The sequence below is a fragment of the Temnothorax curvispinosus genome, unplaced genomic scaffold, assembly GCF_003070985.1.
Source record: "Temnothorax curvispinosus isolate PA1 unplaced genomic scaffold, ASM307098v1 QBEX01003650.1, whole genome shotgun sequence".
Taxonomy (NCBI): domain Eukaryota; kingdom Metazoa; phylum Arthropoda; class Insecta; order Hymenoptera; family Formicidae; genus Temnothorax; species Temnothorax curvispinosus.
The window spans coordinates 458,467-476,536 of record NW_020213430.1 but is presented as its reverse complement, the minus strand read 5'-3'; the positions used below and the strand labels follow the sequence as shown (position 1 = coordinate 476,536).

The window sequence follows — 18,070 nt, the reverse complement described above, 5'->3', positions numbered from 1 at the left end:
GTAAAAATCTCACAGATAAAATTAAGGGAGTTTAGTTTCTTTAGATCTCCAAAAGATCTTCAAAAGGTAAAATTAATACTAGTTTTATCTTTCTTTTCTTTTTCATAATTTGAATTTTTTGGGCGATGGTGACATTTGTTTGAAATAATTGTTCAGCGAAATACTAGAAAAACTACATTAATAACATCGTTAGTAAATTCTTGATATTTTTTTCCGCAACCGTATGTTTCTTTCGTTTAGAAATATATCTCCTGTGAACTTTTTCTAGTTACAGTTTCTAAAACAGCTTTCCGTAAAGTTCGTTGTAAAAATTTATTTTTATACTGTTCTGAAATAAACTCATGAAAGCTACAATAAATATTGGCAGATTTTGTCCGCTGTTTTCTCTTGAAAATTACATTATAATCTTTATATATTTAATTTTAGGAAATCCACCGTTTCTCCATAAAATAAAAAATATGTACACTTTTAGAATAAAATAGCTCGAAGTATTCGAACCTTCTCACTATTACTACACGGAGAAAATTTTATAGTAAATATTACTATGGTGTCGCACTAGCTGCGGACCATCGAGGAATTTCAAGTTAAAATACTATAATTATTGTTTTAAAAACGATAAAATAACGTAATTTTTACCATAAACATAGTAATTTAACTTAAAATTCCTTGATGGTCCGTAGCTAGTGCGACACCATAGTAATATTTACTATAAAATTTTCTCCGTGTACGTTTACGCGAGCGTTACTTCTGTAGTAACTTACGATAATTCACTCGTTTACGCGGAGTAAATTATCATAAGTTACTACAAAATCCCGTTTACGCGAAGGAATTACGTAAGTTACTACAGAAATAACGCTCGCGTAAACGTAGTATATATCATATTTCTGCTTCCACGCGAGATGAGATGTCATATACTACGTTTACGCAAGCGTTACTTCTGTAGTAACTTACGATAATTCCTTCGCGTAAACGGGATTTTGTAGTAACTTACGATAATTTACTCCGCGTAAACGAGTGATATATCGTAAGTTACTACAGAAGTAAAGCTCGCGTAAACGTAGTAATAGAGAAAACAGGATTAGAAATGTTGACATTATCGACATCGAGGAAGTTCAGCCATCGCTTTAGGATCCCCTTAAACTGGTAATACGGTATACCAGAGATTTTTTTTGCCATTTTTTGTCTGGTCACAACCAATAAAGTGTAAACAATTTAACAGGTTCGTTCACGGATCAACTATACTTACATATAATACACGATAATAAGGAGATAAACACCACTTACCTGAAAGTATATATATATATATATTCTGGCCTCTAAATTTGAAATTAACGAAGATTGTATGATCTTGACGAATGTATTAATATAAATTTTTATAATTATATATTCTTAAATGTATGTAAATTTTATTTATATTAATTTCTATTATGTTACACATAATATATATATATATATATATATATATATATATACATATAATGATTTATTTTTGTAAAGTATATTGTTATTATTTTTACTATTTTGTTTATTATATTTCATAAATAATAAAATATAATTATAAATAAGTCTAAAATATTTATTCTTTAATTTCTGGTATATCTTTACCTACTTATAAGGTGTTAAGATTTTACTTTTAATATTTTAAATTTTACAATATTTACATTTTCAAACATGGCGCTTTATCCAACCAAGTACATGGCGGTATGTATCACGTAATTGGTAATCCACAACATCAATAAAGGAGCCGACATTTACTGTCATAATTGGTTAAACCGTGATTTTTTAGTGCAATGTAAGATATCATAAATCAATCACAATACGGGCAGCTGACGCGATTTTACAAAATGCTGCTTCAATTTTTACGGCCTTGTGTACGGAGCTGCAGGTGAGAGCCTCATCTTCCCCCTTATCTCGCAGAAAAATCGATAAACGTTCTCTATCGCGTGACGTCACACGGCCTAAACGCACATATACATATATATCTCACGATACTTGTTGATCTTATCCGGCAGTGTCCGACAGGCGACAGCAGGCGACAGGTATTATTTTACAACAGTTGCACAGGGGGTGAGGGTGAGTACGTGCGATAGACGGCTTGTTGCGTTTGTTGAAAGCCCCTCTTGTACGTATATGCATATCGTTTCGCGATAACAATTATCGCCGATAAGCGCCTGATCTAGTTCGAGAGATAAAAAGTGACAGCTGTCATTCGAGTAAATTCCGTATCAGCCTGCGTGCGACGAAACATATACACTGTCATCTAATAACGTTGCTTACTTCGCACATGAAACGTCTCTTATTCCTTTGTACACACTGCAATTCGCACATATGGAATTCGTATGGAATTAAACGTGAAAATTGCTCCGTTTTGTTAATATTTTAGTCGATACCTTTAAATGCGTAATCATCACATTTTTCCAGAATGGCGTTCGTATGCATTTTGTTTTTATTTTTTTTATTTTTTTTTGTAAAAGACCTATCAACCGCTTGTCTTCTGTCTTTCGTCTCACCTGTTGCTCCTACAAAGTCCCACCGTCGCATTATAACATCTGCATGAAAAGAAATTCGTCATTATTATTTTCATTTGGATTTTACGCACAATGTCGAATTATCCCTACGAATATGTAAGATGCTTAGGTATGTCTGCAGCAGCTAAGAATTTGATAAATTTTATTTAATCATGTAAAGCCCTTATAGAATTAACTTCATGTTTTTCTCCTTTTGAGATTTACTTTGTATATTATTTCCTGTACACATATGTTATGTTTATTAATATTCATCAATGTTTGTTATATTTATTAACATTTATCTGTCATACGATAAGACGTGAAAGCGTTTTTTAGATATGGAGCAAATAAGAGAATCACCACAAACGGAATCTCATTCTCTGGAAGGCTTCATTCCCCTTCTCAGTATTACTGAGGGATGCGGCGCGCTTCTCGTAATCTTGGTGATTGTGTGGACAAGCTACTTTAGAAATGGTTTCTCATGGAGATCTAATCCAGGGCTCGAATTTAATTGGCATCCTTTGTTAATGACCATAGGACTCGTGTTCCTGTATGCTAATGGTATGTGTAAAAGTAGCTTCCTACATCGTATGGTCGCATACGATTTACGAGTTTTCTGTTTTCTGCTTACAGCTATGCTCCTCTATAGGACGCAAAGAAACGTTCGCAAACGTCGACTAAAGTTGACTCACGCGGGAATGATGTTATTTATTGTATTGTTAGTGGTGATCGCTCTAGTAGCCGTCTTTGACAGCCACAATCTAGCTTCGCCTCCTATACCGAACATGTATTCGCTACACAGCTGGGTCGGGCTGACCACCGTAATATTATTCTGCTGTCAGGTAAATATACGGAACTTGCCTGATAATTCGGAGATACGTGTCAACGCTCTGTTTTACAGTGGGTTGCTGGATGCGTCTCGTTTCTCTTTCCTGGATTGCAATCTCCATTACGAGCCTCTTACATGCCAATGCACGTATACTTCGGCGTAGCAGCTTTTGTGAGCGCGATTGCCTCGTGTTTGTTGGGACTCAACGAGAAAGCGATCTACGTATTGCAGTTAGTAGCCGGTAGATTGTTCAGGAAAATAACGAGTGATTGAAAGATACATTTTTCTGCGCTCGAAATTTCAGGAATAAATATTCAGCCTTCGTGAGTGAAGGAATGCTGATAAACTTCATAGGATTGCTGCTCATAGCATTTGGAGGCTTATCCACATACTTGGTAACGCAGGAACGTTACCGACGTTTGCCGAGGCCGGAGGATGAGGTCCTGTTATCCGGCTAATGTTACGAATTGCGATGTCGCCCGTTTCGCTTCTTGATGTGAAAATATCCGGCTGTTGTTCCAAACTTAATAAGTACTTACAAGTTTCTCGCTGTAAGTTTTTCTTATATTAACTTTATGAATAAGGCTGATCCAATCGATTGCACATATGGAAAAGGGATAACAAGCTATAGTATTTTATCGATCTTTTTTTTTTATTATATTCTAGTCTGAATATATAGTTATCGTTTTTTAAATATTTTCTTGATACATAAAATATATATCTATGTAAAATATATGTTTATATATTTAATATTTATACATTAATTCAGAAGCAATCGTATTTTTCTGGAAACAATGGTGCTATGTGTACACAGTAATGTGTAATATATGATTGTTACGCACACACACGCAAATATAAATATACAATTCGCAGCTGATATTTTTAAATAATTTTATTAACACTCGATAATTGAAATGTAATATATATGCATATATATAAATATGTAATACCAATGTATACATATGAGATCTCGTCATAAAGTAACTGTAATTTGTGAAAATGATTGTCTGTGTTAAAAAAAAGCAAAGATTATATAGTAGAAAGTGAGTAATTATTTACAATTCATATATGTAGATTCCTGTATATCTTATAAGGGAAGTACAATGTGTTGTTGCGCAAATGAAATTCTAATCTAGCATTCAAAATAACATAACAAAATATGATTACCACTAAATTTTAAGGTGCTACGAACTATTATAGCCAGAAGATACAGGTCTTCAAAGATAGATTGGAAGTACAATAGGATACGAAGCAAACACATGAATTTTCATAAGCAAAGGCTGATTTCACATAGGATATGCATTAGAATGATATGCAATATTGCGTTAACCAGATAAAGGTAATAATTTATCTATTCCTTTGTGAGGCTCGTTAGCGAACCAGGATGCGTAACGTCAGCTTCACTATACTCCCCCTCTCGTCCACATAGCAGTTGACAGTTTTGCTAGGCACCTCTTTATCCATCATCTTTAATCCAAATAAAATAGTATTCAGATTGTAAATGGATTGTAAACGATAACACATCATACTCTTCCTCTTCCATTGTTAGATTTGGAGGTTAAAAAGCACCAGTCACTCGTTTATCTATCACGCTCTCCAAGGGCAGCTCTTGCCTTCTTTTGTCTCGTCGAATTATTATTATTCCTTGGAGAACAAACTAAGATAGAGGTTTGTTCGCTTCGACCAGTTCGACCCTTTCTCTAAATCGTAATTTCATTCACGGAGCGTAAACAAAAGCGGAGTGGAACGACACCCACGCCGCCCCCTTCAGATATTTTCGCCTTCTAGTACTGCACTTCCGAGCCAATCGGCGGTCCGCACTGTCCGCAGTAGCAACACAAAAAAAAAATAAAAAAAAAAAAAGGAAAGTGACAAAAACTCGCGCCGTCGTATCGCGCGGTATAGCGGTATACGCGCGCATATTCGCATATATCGTCGCGGCCCATTTTAGTCGCGGTAGATCGCGATGGAACACGCCCATTCCGCGCTTATGCAATCGTAAATATCGCCGCGAAATCGACGCGTTTTTATGGGCACCGCGTTTTCAATTAGCTTCACGTACGAGTGTATCCCTTCCGCGCGTCGCGGACGAAGATTATCGCGTCCGATTATCGGAGCGAGTTGACAGCTCGACGCTCGGACGTTCGGATCGTTTCCATCTGTCTCTCATTTCTTGCGGCGGGAAGCGAACTCGGCACGGACGCTTAACGGTGCGATAAAAAGTAATAAATCATTCGATGGTTAATCAAAGACCTATGGTGCAGGCCAAGTATGAATTGCTAACCAAACGACAGTGAGTATCGAAAACGAAAGCTGCTCGAGAGGCAAATGTATCGTCCTTCGGAGCTTTTTTATCATTAAATTTATAATTATATGTATACGCGAGAAGGGGAAGGGCAGCAGGGCGGAGAGGGGGACGGGGGAGAGGGATCAGGGAAATTTGTATCGATTTTTCACGCTACGACAAACAATACACGTCATCGCTGGCTTTTGAACTTTCCCCTCTCTCATCGCGTAGGATTGCATGCTTTGTCGTTGTTCGCATAAATGCAACGTTCTAGACCGACAGGTCTCCCCACACATGTCGTCTCTTGTACGTCTGCACAGCGATCTGAAAATCGGGCATTCCTTTCAGAACGCGCTGGAGAACACAAGTCGTCTGCCTCATTTTGTCATTCCTGTTCGTTGCGGTGCTGTTTGTCACGCGCGCCTGGTTCGGCATACTCCTGCTGAAGACATCGCGAGCCGACAGATTCGTCGAGGAACACATTGACGATGCCAAGATTGCTACGTGGCTACGTCGGGCTCGGATGTACGCCGAGTCGGCGAAGGAGAATCAGAATGCGGACAGGAACACAAGTTTCGGCACATCGGAGCAATACCACCACGATACAACCAGGTGAGAAACTCTCCGATCGAACGTAATTTTATCTATCTTAGACTCGTTTGGACACCACCAAGGGAAATATATTGAAGAAAGTATATAGAGAGAGGTTGGCGAAATAAGTAGAGGAGAGAAAGGATAGATTGGAGATTAGAATAGAAAGATGGGCCAAAGCAGAGAGTGCAATGCGATAATTATAATCAAAGAATGGTTAAGGAAACATTGTAAACCGAACCCACTTCTTGGCTATGTAGCTGGAGTTAATAAATTGTTATAATCTACCTCAAACTCTTGTATGTATGTACCTAGTAAGTGTTAATAGTATGTCAGTCGTTTTACCAACAGATTCAGAATACTCTGCATTAAATTCTGTTTATTGTCATCAAACTTTTGGTTAGCTCTGTAAGCAGAGTTTGCTGACGATCTGACGGCAGAAATCTAGCAGAATCGTTAAACTATTTAAATGGAATGTATTATTTAAATAGCTACGAGATCTCGTTCGATTTCAGCAGTCAATTGGTTATAATATTTTGCTAACAGATTTTTGTTGTATTTCTATTGGTATTCTGTTGACAAAATTTGTAACAGATTATGCACAATCTGTTTTTGGCATATTTGGCTATCCAGCATGGATGCGTGTCTTATTTGAAAATCTATTCTCTGTTTAGCCAGGTCCTCGTATGCTACTATACAATACCGGGGGACCTGAACACGTCGTGGGAGCTCAGTCCGTCGCACATTGACCCTCATATTTGTACGCATATTATCGTGGGTTTTGCGGGCGTGGTGAACAGTACGCTCGACATAGGTAACAATGCGTGGGTGTACGAGCGAGTAGTCGCTCTAAAAAATCTCAAACCAAACTTGAAGGTCATGATTAGTGCCGGCGGATACAATGAGCTCCACGATGGTTTCTCCGAGATGGTGAAAAATCACGCAAATAGAAAAAAGTACGTTTATGTGGCTTTCCATTCCTGTACATGATATACATTTAGGATACGCAAGTATCGTTAATGTCCCTATGTCCAGGTTTATCCAATCAGTATTAAATGTAACTAAGACTTTCCGCTTGGACGGCTTTGACGTTGACTGGGAGTTTCCAGCCTGGTTAGGAGCGGACGATCGCGAAAGGATACGCTTTGTGCAGCTGTTAGAAGAATTACGAAAGGAATTTGATCATAGCGGACAAAAGTTAATTTTAACTGTAGCGGTTGCAGCACCACAGGCCATTGTAGATCAGAGTTACAGTATTCCTGAAATGGCAGAGTATGTGTCGGATTAAAAAATGCGATAATTTATAAGATACTTGGAAAAAAAAATGTAAATCATCATCTTTTTCAGGCACGTCGACTTTATAAACCTTATGTCGTACGATTATCACTTTTATGTTTGGTACTTCCCAGTGACAGATCTGAACGCCCCGCTCTTTCCTCGTTGCTCAGAGACAGGCTATTTGTCCACATTAAATGTGAATTTCTCTGCTCAATACTGGATGGCGAAGGGAATGCCGCGAGAGAAGATTGTCGTCGGCATACCGGCTTATGGCCACTCCTACAAACTGGACAATCCATTGAATCATAATTTACAAGCACCAGCCAACGGATTCGGAAAGCTTGGCGTAAAGGGTTTCGTGTCTTATCCTACGGTTTGTCAATTTCTTAAATCCGGAGCTACGAGCGTCTTTAATAAGGAGAGCCGTGTACCATATACGTTTAAAGGCAGAGAATGGATATCTTATGACAATGAGGAGAGCGTTCATTACAAGGTAACGCGTTTTACCTTGCTAATATAAAATCGAGCAGATTTGTAAAAATCTGTAATGTACAAACATACAATGATATAAGCTCAGTTGAAACGTTTGTGTTGCAGAGTACATGGATTCGTACCAATGGCTTTAAGGGAGCCATGATACTATCTTTAAATGTTGACGATTGGAACGGCACTTGCTACGGTGCAAACGAAACGTTTCCTTTGACACGTACCATCTCGAAAGTATTATTTAAGGAGTCGGACAAGTAACAAGATGTCAAATGTCAATAGAAATACTTTAAATACGCGCAATCAATGAATCTAACTATTCCGAAAGCTTAAAGCTTACATTGAAATGATCCATTCCATTACATTCCTATTTAATGTATTACTTGATATATATACTCTACCTCAGTTGCTCAAAAATTGTTTTATACAAATAAGTTGCGGAAGTATTTTAATCACCTAGTATTATATGCTGACTAATAGGGCATAGCACTTGTACCTGGTTGAGTCAAATCAAAAATATTTAAACGCGAAAATATTTATTTATACGCGTTAAATTGTATATTATGTAAAGATACATATGGCGTTTGCTACGTGGCTATTATTTCCGTATGTTTTACAAGCAAATAATATCCGAAATAATTTTAAAGTACTCTGTATATAAAATAATTTCGAAAAGAGATATTAATATAATCATTAATGAAAATTCTAATCGATTCGAAAATGCTATATTATCCAGAATTGTAAGCATATATAAGCGTCATCTGTTTTCAGAGTAGATTTTTAATTCGCGTCAACGTCAGTTTTACTTTTTTAAGTACGTGTAGATAAGATAATTATTGTTATAAGTATTTAAGACATGTTAACTGATCTCATTATAACAATATCACGAAGTATAAAATATATGAAACTGTTTTGCCCGAAATTTATTTTTTTATAACAATATACATTCCTCTTATGAATACTTACATTGATAATTACATTTATCACACATTATGTGTACCTTTATTATTTGATTATGGTAATATATCCAAGTAAAACTTCTCATCTAATATCCATGTAGTTATAGTATTTAATAACGAAAGAGAGTAACGAGCTGATTTATAAATGATACCATCTTTAGTGAAATTTACGATACCAGGATAGATGAGAGGGTTATAAACAGTCGAAATAAATTAGCTTTTTCATTATGACACATTTTATAGTGTATTCGGATAATTTATTGCATTTACATCCAAAGATATTTACGATTCGATGAACGATAAAAAAAAAAAAAAATAGAAAGATGTTGAGAATTCACTATCAACAGTGTTATTTCCATGATTCCATACCTATAAAATCACACGCATGTGTGAAAACAAAGTTTTTAAACACAATTTCTTCAGTACTGTAACTCAGATACGACACAACTTTCTCTTGAGATGTATGTAACGGTATTTAACGATCCTAACGTCCTTAATGTCCTTAACGGCAGTACATGCACTGCCTGGAACCTCGTCTCAGGATTTACCACCGAAACCGCCCATTAAATTTCCCAATCCACCTGCAGCACCCTGTTGTAACTGTTTCATTATATTTTGCAACCCTGGCATACCACCTAAAATAATCACGATAAAAAGTATTGATTACAGAAAAATCTACGGTCAAATTGTAAAGTTGGAGATAAATTAAAAAATAATCTAGAAAGCATCACAATATAAACGAAATGTACCTTCTATATTTTTAGAATACTATAAAAAATGACTTAACTCTAGTAACAAAATACAAAAATTTATGAAGAATGTGCACATAAAAGAACGTTTTTTAACTTATGTTAAAATAAGAATTCAATCTGTATAAAATTGCTTACCCATTTGATGTAATACACGCGGATCCATCATTTTAGCCATTTGATGATTCAGTTTCGCCATTTGTGTAGGATTAACGTTTTTCGCCATATCTCCCGCTTTGAACAAACCTTTTATGCCACCCATCTTCTTAACGACTGCTGCGAATTTTGTATACTGCGTAATTAAATCTTTGACCTCTTTCTCTGTTACGCCAGAACCCCTTGCCACTCTCACTATCCTTCCAGGTTGTTTGCTGAATAACTTGGCTCCATCTCTACTATCCAGCTCTGAAATAAAGACACAATGTAATAAATGTTGCTAAGAAATTAAATAAATTGTCACAAGGAACAATATAAAGGAAGGATATTAAATAACTAACCTGAGTCATTCATACTGTCCATAATAGTCATGAGTCGTTTTAATCTTGCCATTGATTCTTGCTCTGTCCCTTTCGACATGAAATCTTGGCTAAATCCAGGGATCATACCCTACACACAATAAAACTTTAGAATTAATCATAAAATGAATTACAATTCTATTTTTATAGCAAATACAAACGTTATAAATCTTATTTTATAAAGTTTATTAGAAAAATACATGCAAGTGTTAATTTTTCATATTATTTACCATTAATTGTGAAAATGGTCCCATCTTCATAATATTTTGAAATTGTTCATACATGTCTCGTAAGGTGAATTGACCATGTTTGATTTTTTCAAGTAATTCTTCGTTATCGTCTAGATTAAGTTCGTTCACTTTGTCAATAAGACCTTCAATGTCTCCCATACCCAATAACTTGCTAATAAATGGTTTTGTTTTAAACGGTTCTAGATCGTCTATATGTTCTCCTGTACCAACAAATATTACAGGACTTTGTGTCGCTGCAACACTGAAGAGAATCTAATATTACATATACACACACATATGTATAAAATAAGCAATGACTTAGTTAATAAGTTTTCTTATACACATATGTATATATATATATATACATATATATACATATATATATATATATACATACATATATATATATAAAAGAAAAATTATTAACTAAGTCATTGCTTATTTTAGAAGTAAAAATTAACATTTATAATGAAATAACTTCATACTGTTTTAATTTGCATAAACATATTGCAAAAAAATATATAAAATTATTAAGCTAAGAACTAAAAAAGAAAACTTACGCAGAAAGTGCTCCACCGCCTTTAGCGTGGCCGTCCAATTTTGTAATTATGATAGAACCGACGTTAACGCGTTCTTTAAAAGCTTTTGCCTGCGCTTCGCACGCCTGACCTATCGTTGCGTCCATTACAAAGATAATATTGTCTGGTTGCTGCAACATGTGAAGACTTAGCGTTAAAAAATTGACATTTTTTTCTACGCATATACATAAAAGCGCTATAATTTTACCACAGCATTCGCGACTTGCAACATTTCCTCGAACAATGATTCTTCCTGTTTATGCCTCCCACTTGTATCTACAATAATGATCTCATATCCTTCTTTCTTGAACATATCGACACCATCCTGTGCAATTGCTACAGGATCTACTTCTGTATAACTAAATTTAAAAATTGTTTGGTTAACATATCATGAAAAACATATTAAACAGCAGCATAATATCGCAAGTGTAAACATTTTCCTTCATTTACCTTCCGTAAAATGGTATTCTAGCCTTTGTGGCGTTCTGCTTTATCTGATCGTACGCACCGGCACGAAAAGTATCGGCGCATACTAAGCACGCCTTCCAATTTTTCTTAAGGTAATGATACGCGAGTTTGGTACAAGTTGTTGTTTTACCGGAACCTTGCAAACCGACAAACATAATCACGTTAGGACGGCCTTTTACTGGTTGATAAGCTTTGACACCAGGATCGATCAACTGAAAAAAATGATGGATTAGCTATATTCTTAAATATTAAGAGCTGTATCTTCAGTACTATTCCAAACCTGTTTACACATCGTTATCTGATAAAAATTCAAGATGACAGACTAACCTTTACGAGTTCTTTGAAAACTGCACTCTGTATCATCCTCCTTTTATTAAGACCACCAGCCATATCTTCAAAATCGATAACTTGGCGTACATTTTCACGTAATTTTTTTACTAATCTAATATTTACATCAGCTTCGAGTAACGCTGCACATATCTCCTTCAGCATAGAATTTAAAACCTGTTGAGACAGAAGTGTTCATCAATAAAGGTGATATGGCACAAATCTAACCAGTTATATTAAAACAGAATGCACAATATGATGTCAAAAACAATAAATGTGTAATGTAGGAAACTCAAAGAATTCCAACAAAAAGAATTTTTTCTGAAAAAATCAATAAAGAGATAATTTTCTAAAACTCATTGCGCATCATCTGTCAATTGTTAACACATGATACCTGTTTTTTTTTTTAGTTGAATTTCTTACACAGCTCACCTTTCCTCATTTTCTTTTCACATTGAAAAGAAAAAGGAAAAAAAGATAAACCGTGTAAAAAGTTCAGTTAAAAAGAACAGGCCTACGGTATTGTCGTGATTTCGGACAAATTAGAAATTCAAGCCGCGGCGTAAACATAAGTTTGACACGTACAACGAGATTGTTGAAAATAAATGGAAATTTCGAGAAGTGCAATGCGAAAATGAAAGAAACGATGCCGAGTATGGAACAGAAGAAGTCGCGACACCCCGGTTTTTTGTTTATAAATTACCCTCGCAGGAATCGGTCCCACGCGTATCGCGGGTGAACCGATAAACAAACACTCACCTCCTCGTTGATGACGGTCGCATTGCTGAGCGACCGCAGAGCGGACGTAATCTTACGCCCGAGGTCCGCCAAAACCATGTTTGGACGTTTTTATTACGTGTCCGGCAGCAGAAAAATTATGTATCCCGATTAGCGGTTAGGATATTAACGTATAAAATCTGTCATCATGTCCCGAATTGGCCAACACGGCATGACGACACATCCGGTCGCGAGAGAGCGATCACGCGAAAGAACGACGTTCCAGGTCGGTCGTGTGGCGCGAGTGCTTACGGCCGCGACCGATATCTCCCACTCGCACGTCGTCCCGTCAGAAAACACGCTCGGCTTGTTTATACATGATGAACGAGGAGGCTCCGTACGTGGCCGCCGTCCATATCGATTGGAACGTGCACTCGTATGTATACACTCGACGCAATCTATATATGCTTCACGTCTGAAGTCACTTCCGGAGTCCGGAGTCCGGAGTTCCGGATCTCTGTGTGTGCGGTGTGTGCTAAAGGTTAATAAGGGCCGGTCTACAATTGGCGCCTTGAGCAGACACAACTACTGTTGCACAACTGTTAAGTTCATTTTATCATCACTCTGCGTTAATTGGTTGGTTCTAAAAGTAATGCGGGGTCTACAATGAGAGTCGCAAAGTCGTGAGTCGCAAGAATTGACCAATCACAATCGAATTTGAGGAGAATAATAACGTAACGTGAATCAACGCACAAGAAACGTATCGGTTAGAGCCTCTGCACAAGCTCTCGTATGGTAACGTAAGGCTCGGTTTACAAATTGGTTGGGTGTTGTAAGTCGTAAGTCGTAAGAATTGACCAATCACAGTCGCTTATTCTCCTCAAATTCAATTCTGATTGGTCAATTCTTACGACTCACGACTTTACGACTCGCATTGTAGACCTAGCATTACAGTCGAATTTGAGGAGAATAATCGACTGCGATTGGTCAATTTCTTACGACTTACGACTCGCATAAGGCCGGATCTACATTGGTCGTATCGTAGCATAAATCGTAAGACCGGAAGAAATTGACTAATCACAGTCGATTATTCTTCTCAAATTTGACTGTAATTAGTCAATTTATTACGAATCATCGTACGATACGACCAATGTAAAACTAAGAGACTGGCCATAATAAGAAGACCACATTTTATTGGTCCAGCATTTTTCGTCAACTCCCGCCCGTATTCAATTGTCAATTATTCTATTACTTACTTTAAATGTAAATAATATTAGATGATAAATATTATAGAAATATTAAAAACTAGTTTTTTTTATATCAATCTAAATAATTTATGTTAAAATAATTTTGTTTGCAGTTTATCACTGAAATATATAAACTGGAACGAGCGCTGGGCCTGCCTATGGGATATGAGAGAGAGCATGTCAAGGTGTCTCGAGCAGCGCTCTATCCTTATCTGGTCTTCTTGATCGGCCTGTACTTTATCTCCACTCCATCCTCCCTACTCTTAACTACGCTGTAGGCTGGACAAGGAGAAGAGAGGAACTTGGAACTTCTCTCTCATATCGCTCACTTACCCGCGTCTACCTTGGATTTATATAGCAGCACTCATTCCAGTTAGAGATTCTAATGTAATGTTCCTGCACACGGAACGCGGTAATGGCTTTTGAACCGGCTATGTAATGCAGGAGTAACACGTAATAAAACTCAAATATATTTGACAATTATTTCGCAATTTTTTGTAAATATTCCGCTAAGATGATTCATCATAACGTTGCTGCCTTGTTGAAATACTATTTAGGAATAAATTGGTGTACATTTTTATCAATATTTGCACAAAAATCGAAATTTGTACTAGTATCGTTGCAAAGATTGAGACATAGTTGTAGCATTCCCAATTTCATCCAGATTTCGTCATATAATTTTATAAATCTTTTCCTATCGGAGCTGTCGAGCATAAACAGTTACAAATAAACAAAGTTTTACATACCTTTCAAAAGTTTGAAGCTCGACAAAAGAGAAAGATTTCTTAATCTAACAGTGAATCTAGCTCTTATTGAAATGCTGATATACTAGTGAATCGCTCTTACTGCTTACAGAGCAACCTATTAAATAAGTTCCAGCTATCACTTCTAAAGTGCAGCTAAGTATCCTTAAGGCTCTCCCACGGTCATGTGAGATGTCAGAGGCAAGAAATGACACCCTGAGAATTCTTGCATGCCATTTTCAAATAAAAAAATATTTGGATAAAAAAGCACTTCAGATCGCTTTAGTACACTTATAAAATTGTTCAAAAACTATCCTTTTCCTTTGACAGTTAATTAATAAACAGCTATAAAATGAATATGATACAAAGCCTAGGCATGCGCCTGTGCATAAGCTTGTAAGACTAGGCTTCGTATCACATTCATTTTATGGCTGTTTATTAAACTGTCAAGGGAAAAGGATAGTTTTCGGACAATTTTATAAGTGTACTAAAGCGATCTAAAGTGTTTTACTCTAGTTTCGATACTTAACTGAAACATACAGAAAACAGAAATTTTCAACAAATGCTAAAATATCACTATAAGAAGTCAAAATATCGCAAATAAAAGTTATCTTATCTCTTCGATTAGAAGATTAGAAATATGAGAAAATAAAAATGTATTAAATGTAAAAATGTATAATAGATATATGTATAAAGCTGTAATACAATAAATTTATTTATAATTATTCTTAATTCCAGTGGAGTATGTTAAAATCTTAGGTTTATTCACATTGCTTGTATACAGAGGAACTTAAGATTTACGGTTTCTCGATATAATTTTGTTACAAAAGAGACCACATTATGTTTAATTAATCGGGTAGAGTTAGTCTATGTTACACTTTTTAATGATTCTATAATCAATATACTGGAGATAAAGTCACTTTGTTCTTTTAAAACAACGCAACGTAGCAATAATATATATGTATATATATATACATGCCATATATTATATGTTGAAAATGAGGTACAGGCCTTTGACTTTGCAGAAATAACATAATGTCGAATGTATAGTGAAATCTTATTTCATACCTAGATGGACGTGGCAGTTGAAAGAGACATGCATGTAAATTTGGTTCTTCCCAGAATCGGATGCCGACGTGCGTACGACTTCAATTTTTTACTGCTAAAGTGCCATTTCCAGGTGCTACTGACATTTCACCTCCTTGCGTGCTGTCGCGTTGAGGACTCTATCGTAAAAAAAAAAACTAAGTAGAATATTTTAAGTAGATACCTTTAAATATAAAAGCAAACGACATATCTCTTGATGAAGTTTATACAGTTCATACTTCATATATATGTAACGATGAACAAATGTAATCGCAAGAAAGCTTTTCCAGTTGTAATTTACCTTTACGTGAATTTGCTGTTTCAACATCGCGGCTCGTAAGATCAACATACGGGTACGCCTCTGATAATCCTTTCCAACGCTCATAGACTTTTCAAAGGTGGTGCTACGCTGATCGACGTCCTTTGCATACAAAATCTGCAACAATTGTATCAATTGTGCATAGTTATATATATATATATATATATATATATTTTATAATTGGTTTATATATATAAATATACATATATACATATATATATATACTCTTATTTTATAAATTTATATGTTCCACAAAAAAATATATATACATATAAGTAAATCAAATGAACAGTCCTCACCTTATTGTGCGAATCTATACGAGCCTGAATCTGACCGTCAAGAATAAGTTGCATGAGCTCGTCTTCCAATTCAGATACAGTTCTATTGAATGCGGTTGCCATTCGTCTCATGTCCGCGCTCAGATAAGGACTAAAGTATTGTATCAAGGCTCTATTTCGAATTTGCGTATACAATAAGTTCACGTGAGGTGCTATGTACATGTCCAAGAGAATATTATCCTTTATCTCATCGAGCAGCTTCAAACAGGATGCGTATTTTGATTCGTAAAATTTGAAAATTATATCTCGAAGTTGAGGTTCTAATTCTAGAAATAATTTGAAGGAACTACTAAATATAACTTGTTTCTGCAATTCGTGTCTGTCGAAAGTGGCTAAAGCACAAAGTCCTCCGTAAAGAGCCACGTTTCCAGGAGACAACAGCTCGGGGCAGTCGCAGTGATCTAAGGACGCTTGTAAAAAATGTTTTGCGGCCATTTTATACTTTCTTGTTGCCAATTCCGCCAAGCCCGCTGCCACTTTTAACTTCGTGACTATCGCCTGGTTGTTTTCTTTACCGTGCAGTTCTGGAAAGTCTGGTGTGCTTTCAGCCTTGGTGACATAACTAAGTACATGAGACCAGTTTTGTAGATAAACGGAAACTTTGATTACATTCAAACACATGTTCACAACGTGCTTGCCGCTAGTGCAGTAATCCCGCGCTCTGGAGTAACATTTTAAAGCGTGAACAAGGTCACCACAATTCAAATAATGATCTCCCAAATCGTCATGACCTCTTCGTATGCTCTCCTTGATAGAGTTGCTCTTGTAATTTTTTAGATCGGTATCAAACTTCTCTAATTTAAGAGCGGCTTTCTTAGCCCGAGTCTCTACCCATGTCTGATCCATCGTTGGCATATCCTGAGAGGTTGACTGCGCCGCTATGTCTGGCAATCCAGAGGTATAACCCATAGCTTCCACAAGCTTTTTATGCAGCGTTATGTAAAGTCCAACATTGTACGTGGTCATCACATAAGTAATTGCCATCTTCAACGCTTCTATTCGTAACGACGGACAATGATCAGCGATGTATATAAGCCTATTTAGTTTTGCAAGCCCGGTATAGCTATTGGCATATACTTCCAAGTCCTAATAAAAAGAAAACGTAATGTATGAGTAAGATTGAATGGAACAAGACTAAATTCCCACGCTTAACAAATATAAAATAATTTTCTAGATTGAATCAATCTTCATACGTACAAGCGTCGGGTTTTCTACTATATACGGTTCTTCCTCAGCATTATCATTATCCTCTGTAGGAGCATCAACCTGCATTGGCTCCACGACATTTTGCTGTAGAAAAGATACAAGGAAAAATATCATTCGGCTCTACGTTCTGCGGGAGTATTTCAATCGAGAGGGATCACAAAGCGACAAAGAGATGCGAACGAACGTTCACTCGGGATAACCTCACGACAGTTTTTTTTTCCGTCGTCGCGCAATGATTCCGAGAAAAAATCGCCCGCGCTTGATCTCAACCAGAATAATTACCTGCACGTCGTGAACTTGCAACGGCATTATTAGCCTTATTCGTTATATTGACACGGTAACTCGTCGCGTAGCTATCGCGATAGAAACCAGGACTACCGCTCGTGAGGAAGAGCGAGATCCCCGCGTATACCATGTATAAATTAAATACATGCGCACGCACATAACACGCACACGCGGAGCGCAAGGCCGACGCGCACCGGTACGAAAGAGCAGCCATATCATCGAAATTACGAAGCCGGTCACTCGCGATCTCTCGCGGCGGATATCCAAATTACACGGTAGAAAAAAGGCTGATTTATAGAGACCTCAACAAATTATAATGCCGGAC

At 36.6% G+C, this 18,070-nt stretch overlaps 5 protein-coding genes across 9 annotated transcripts; 3 read left to right on the top strand and 2 right to left on the bottom strand.

Moving 5' to 3' along the window:
* The first annotated feature begins 2,026 nt into the window (after window positions 1-2,026).
* LOC112452746 (cytochrome b561) lies at window positions 2,027-4,838 on the top strand. 4 transcript variants are annotated; one of them, XM_025013115.1, is made up of 5 exons: window positions 2,027-2,073; window positions 2,844-3,068; window positions 3,141-3,349; window positions 3,409-3,566; window positions 3,641-4,838. In XM_025013115.1, exons 2-5 carry the CDS (start codon window positions 2,846-2,848, stop codon window positions 3,792-3,794), a joined length of 744 nt encoding a protein of 247 aa, XP_024868883.1. In that variant the 5' UTR covers window positions 2,027-2,073; window positions 2,844-2,845; the 3' UTR covers window positions 3,795-4,838. The 4 variants fall into 4 exon arrangements, with proteins under 4 accessions (XP_024868883.1, XP_024868884.1, XP_024868881.1 ...); XM_025013116.1 differs by having other exon boundaries at window positions 2,070-2,122; XM_025013113.1 differs by lacking the exon at window positions 2,027-2,073 and adding an exon at window positions 2,137-2,351.
* Window positions 4,839-4,861: 23 nt separating this feature from the next.
* On the top strand, window positions 4,862-8,900 carry LOC112452741 (acidic mammalian chitinase-like). The gene is made up of 6 exons (XM_025013101.1): window positions 4,862-5,629; window positions 5,972-6,235; window positions 6,889-7,170; window positions 7,250-7,486; window positions 7,562-7,985; window positions 8,090-8,900. The coding sequence occupies exons 1-6, from the start codon at window positions 5,574-5,576 to the stop codon at window positions 8,237-8,239; spliced, it is 1,413 nt and encodes a 470-aa protein (XP_024868869.1). The 5' UTR covers window positions 4,862-5,573; the 3' UTR covers window positions 8,240-8,900.
* Window positions 8,886-12,641, bottom strand: LOC112452739 (signal recognition particle 54 kDa protein). Its single transcript, XM_025013098.1, has 9 exons — window positions 12,564-12,641; window positions 11,805-11,981; window positions 11,460-11,689; window positions 11,218-11,368; window positions 10,992-11,140; window positions 10,432-10,693; window positions 10,184-10,292; window positions 9,825-10,091; window positions 8,886-9,572 (listed from the first exon to the last, which is right to left on the bottom strand). Exons 1-9 carry the CDS (start codon window positions 12,639-12,641, stop codon window positions 9,475-9,477), a joined length of 1,521 nt encoding a protein of 506 aa, XP_024868866.1. The 3' UTR covers window positions 8,886-9,474.
* Window positions 12,642-12,725: 84 nt separating this feature from the next.
* On the top strand, window positions 12,726-14,248 carry LOC112452751. 2 transcript variants are annotated; one of them, XM_025013127.1, is made up of 2 exons: window positions 12,726-12,957; window positions 13,882-14,248. In XM_025013127.1, exons 1-2 carry the CDS (start codon window positions 12,730-12,732, stop codon window positions 14,044-14,046), a joined length of 393 nt encoding a protein of 130 aa, XP_024868895.1. In that variant the 5' UTR covers window positions 12,726-12,729; the 3' UTR covers window positions 14,047-14,248. The 2 variants fall into 2 exon arrangements, with proteins under 2 accessions (XP_024868895.1, XP_024868894.1); XM_025013126.1 differs by having other exon boundaries at window positions 12,726-13,122.
* Window positions 14,249-15,253: 1,005 nt separating this feature from the next.
* Window positions 15,254-17,912, bottom strand: LOC112452740 (COP9 signalosome complex subunit 1). The gene is made up of 5 exons (XM_025013100.1): window positions 17,743-17,912; window positions 17,452-17,544; window positions 16,216-17,340; window positions 15,899-16,033; window positions 15,254-15,737 (listed from the first exon to the last, which is right to left on the bottom strand). The coding sequence occupies exons 1-5, from the start codon at window positions 17,767-17,769 to the stop codon at window positions 15,660-15,662; spliced, it is 1,458 nt and encodes a 485-aa protein (XP_024868868.1). The 5' UTR covers window positions 17,770-17,912; the 3' UTR covers window positions 15,254-15,659.
* Between the last annotated feature and the right edge of the window lie 158 nt (window positions 17,913-18,070).

Coding starts and splice junctions, on each gene's coding strand:
- LOC112452746 (XM_025013113.1), top strand. CDS start 2,285: ATGAAACGTCTCTTATTCCTTTGTACACACTGCAATTCGCACATATGG. Junction 3,069..3,140: donor CGTGTTCCTGTATGCTAATG/GTATGTGTAAAA, acceptor TTCTGCTTACAG/CTATGCTCCTCTATAGGACG. Junction 3,350..3,408: donor TAATATTATTCTGCTGTCAG/GTAAATATACGG, acceptor TCTGTTTTACAG/TGGGTTGCTGGATGCGTCTC.
- LOC112452741 (XM_025013101.1), top strand. CDS start 5,574: ATGGTTAATCAAAGACCTATGGTGCAGGCCAAGTATGAATTGCTAACC. Junction 6,236..6,888: donor TACCACCACGATACAACCAG/GTGAGAAACTCT, acceptor TTCTCTGTTTAG/CCAGGTCCTCGTATGCTACT. Junction 7,487..7,561: donor AGTATTCCTGAAATGGCAGA/GTATGTGTCGGA, acceptor CATCTTTTTCAG/GCACGTCGACTTTATAAACC.
- LOC112452739 (XM_025013098.1), bottom strand. CDS start 12,641: ATGGTTTTGGCGGACCTCGGGCGTAAGATTACGTCCGCTCTGCGGTCG. Junction 10,694..10,991: donor GGCGGTGGAGCACTTTCTGC/GTAAGTTTTCTT, acceptor GATTCTCTTCAG/TGTTGCAGCGACACAAAGTC. Junction 10,293..10,431: donor GACCATTTTCACAATTAATG/GTAAATAATATG, acceptor TATTGTGTGTAG/GGTATGATCCCTGGATTTAG.
- LOC112452751 (XM_025013126.1), top strand. CDS start 12,730: ATGTCCCGAATTGGCCAACACGGCATGACGACACATCCGGTCGCGAGA. Junction 13,123..13,881: donor ACAACTACTGTTGCACAACT/GTTAAGTTCATT, acceptor TTTTGTTTGCAG/TTTATCACTGAAATATATAA.
- LOC112452740 (XM_025013100.1), bottom strand. CDS start 17,769: ATGCCGTTGCAAGTTCACGACGTGCAG. Junction 17,545..17,742: donor TGCAAGTTCACGACGTGCAG/GTAATTATTCTG, acceptor TCTTTTCTACAG/CAAAATGTCGTGGAGCCAAT. Junction 15,738..15,898: donor AACAGCAAATTCACGTAAAG/GTAAATTACAAC, acceptor TTTTTACGATAG/AGTCCTCAACGCGACAGCAC.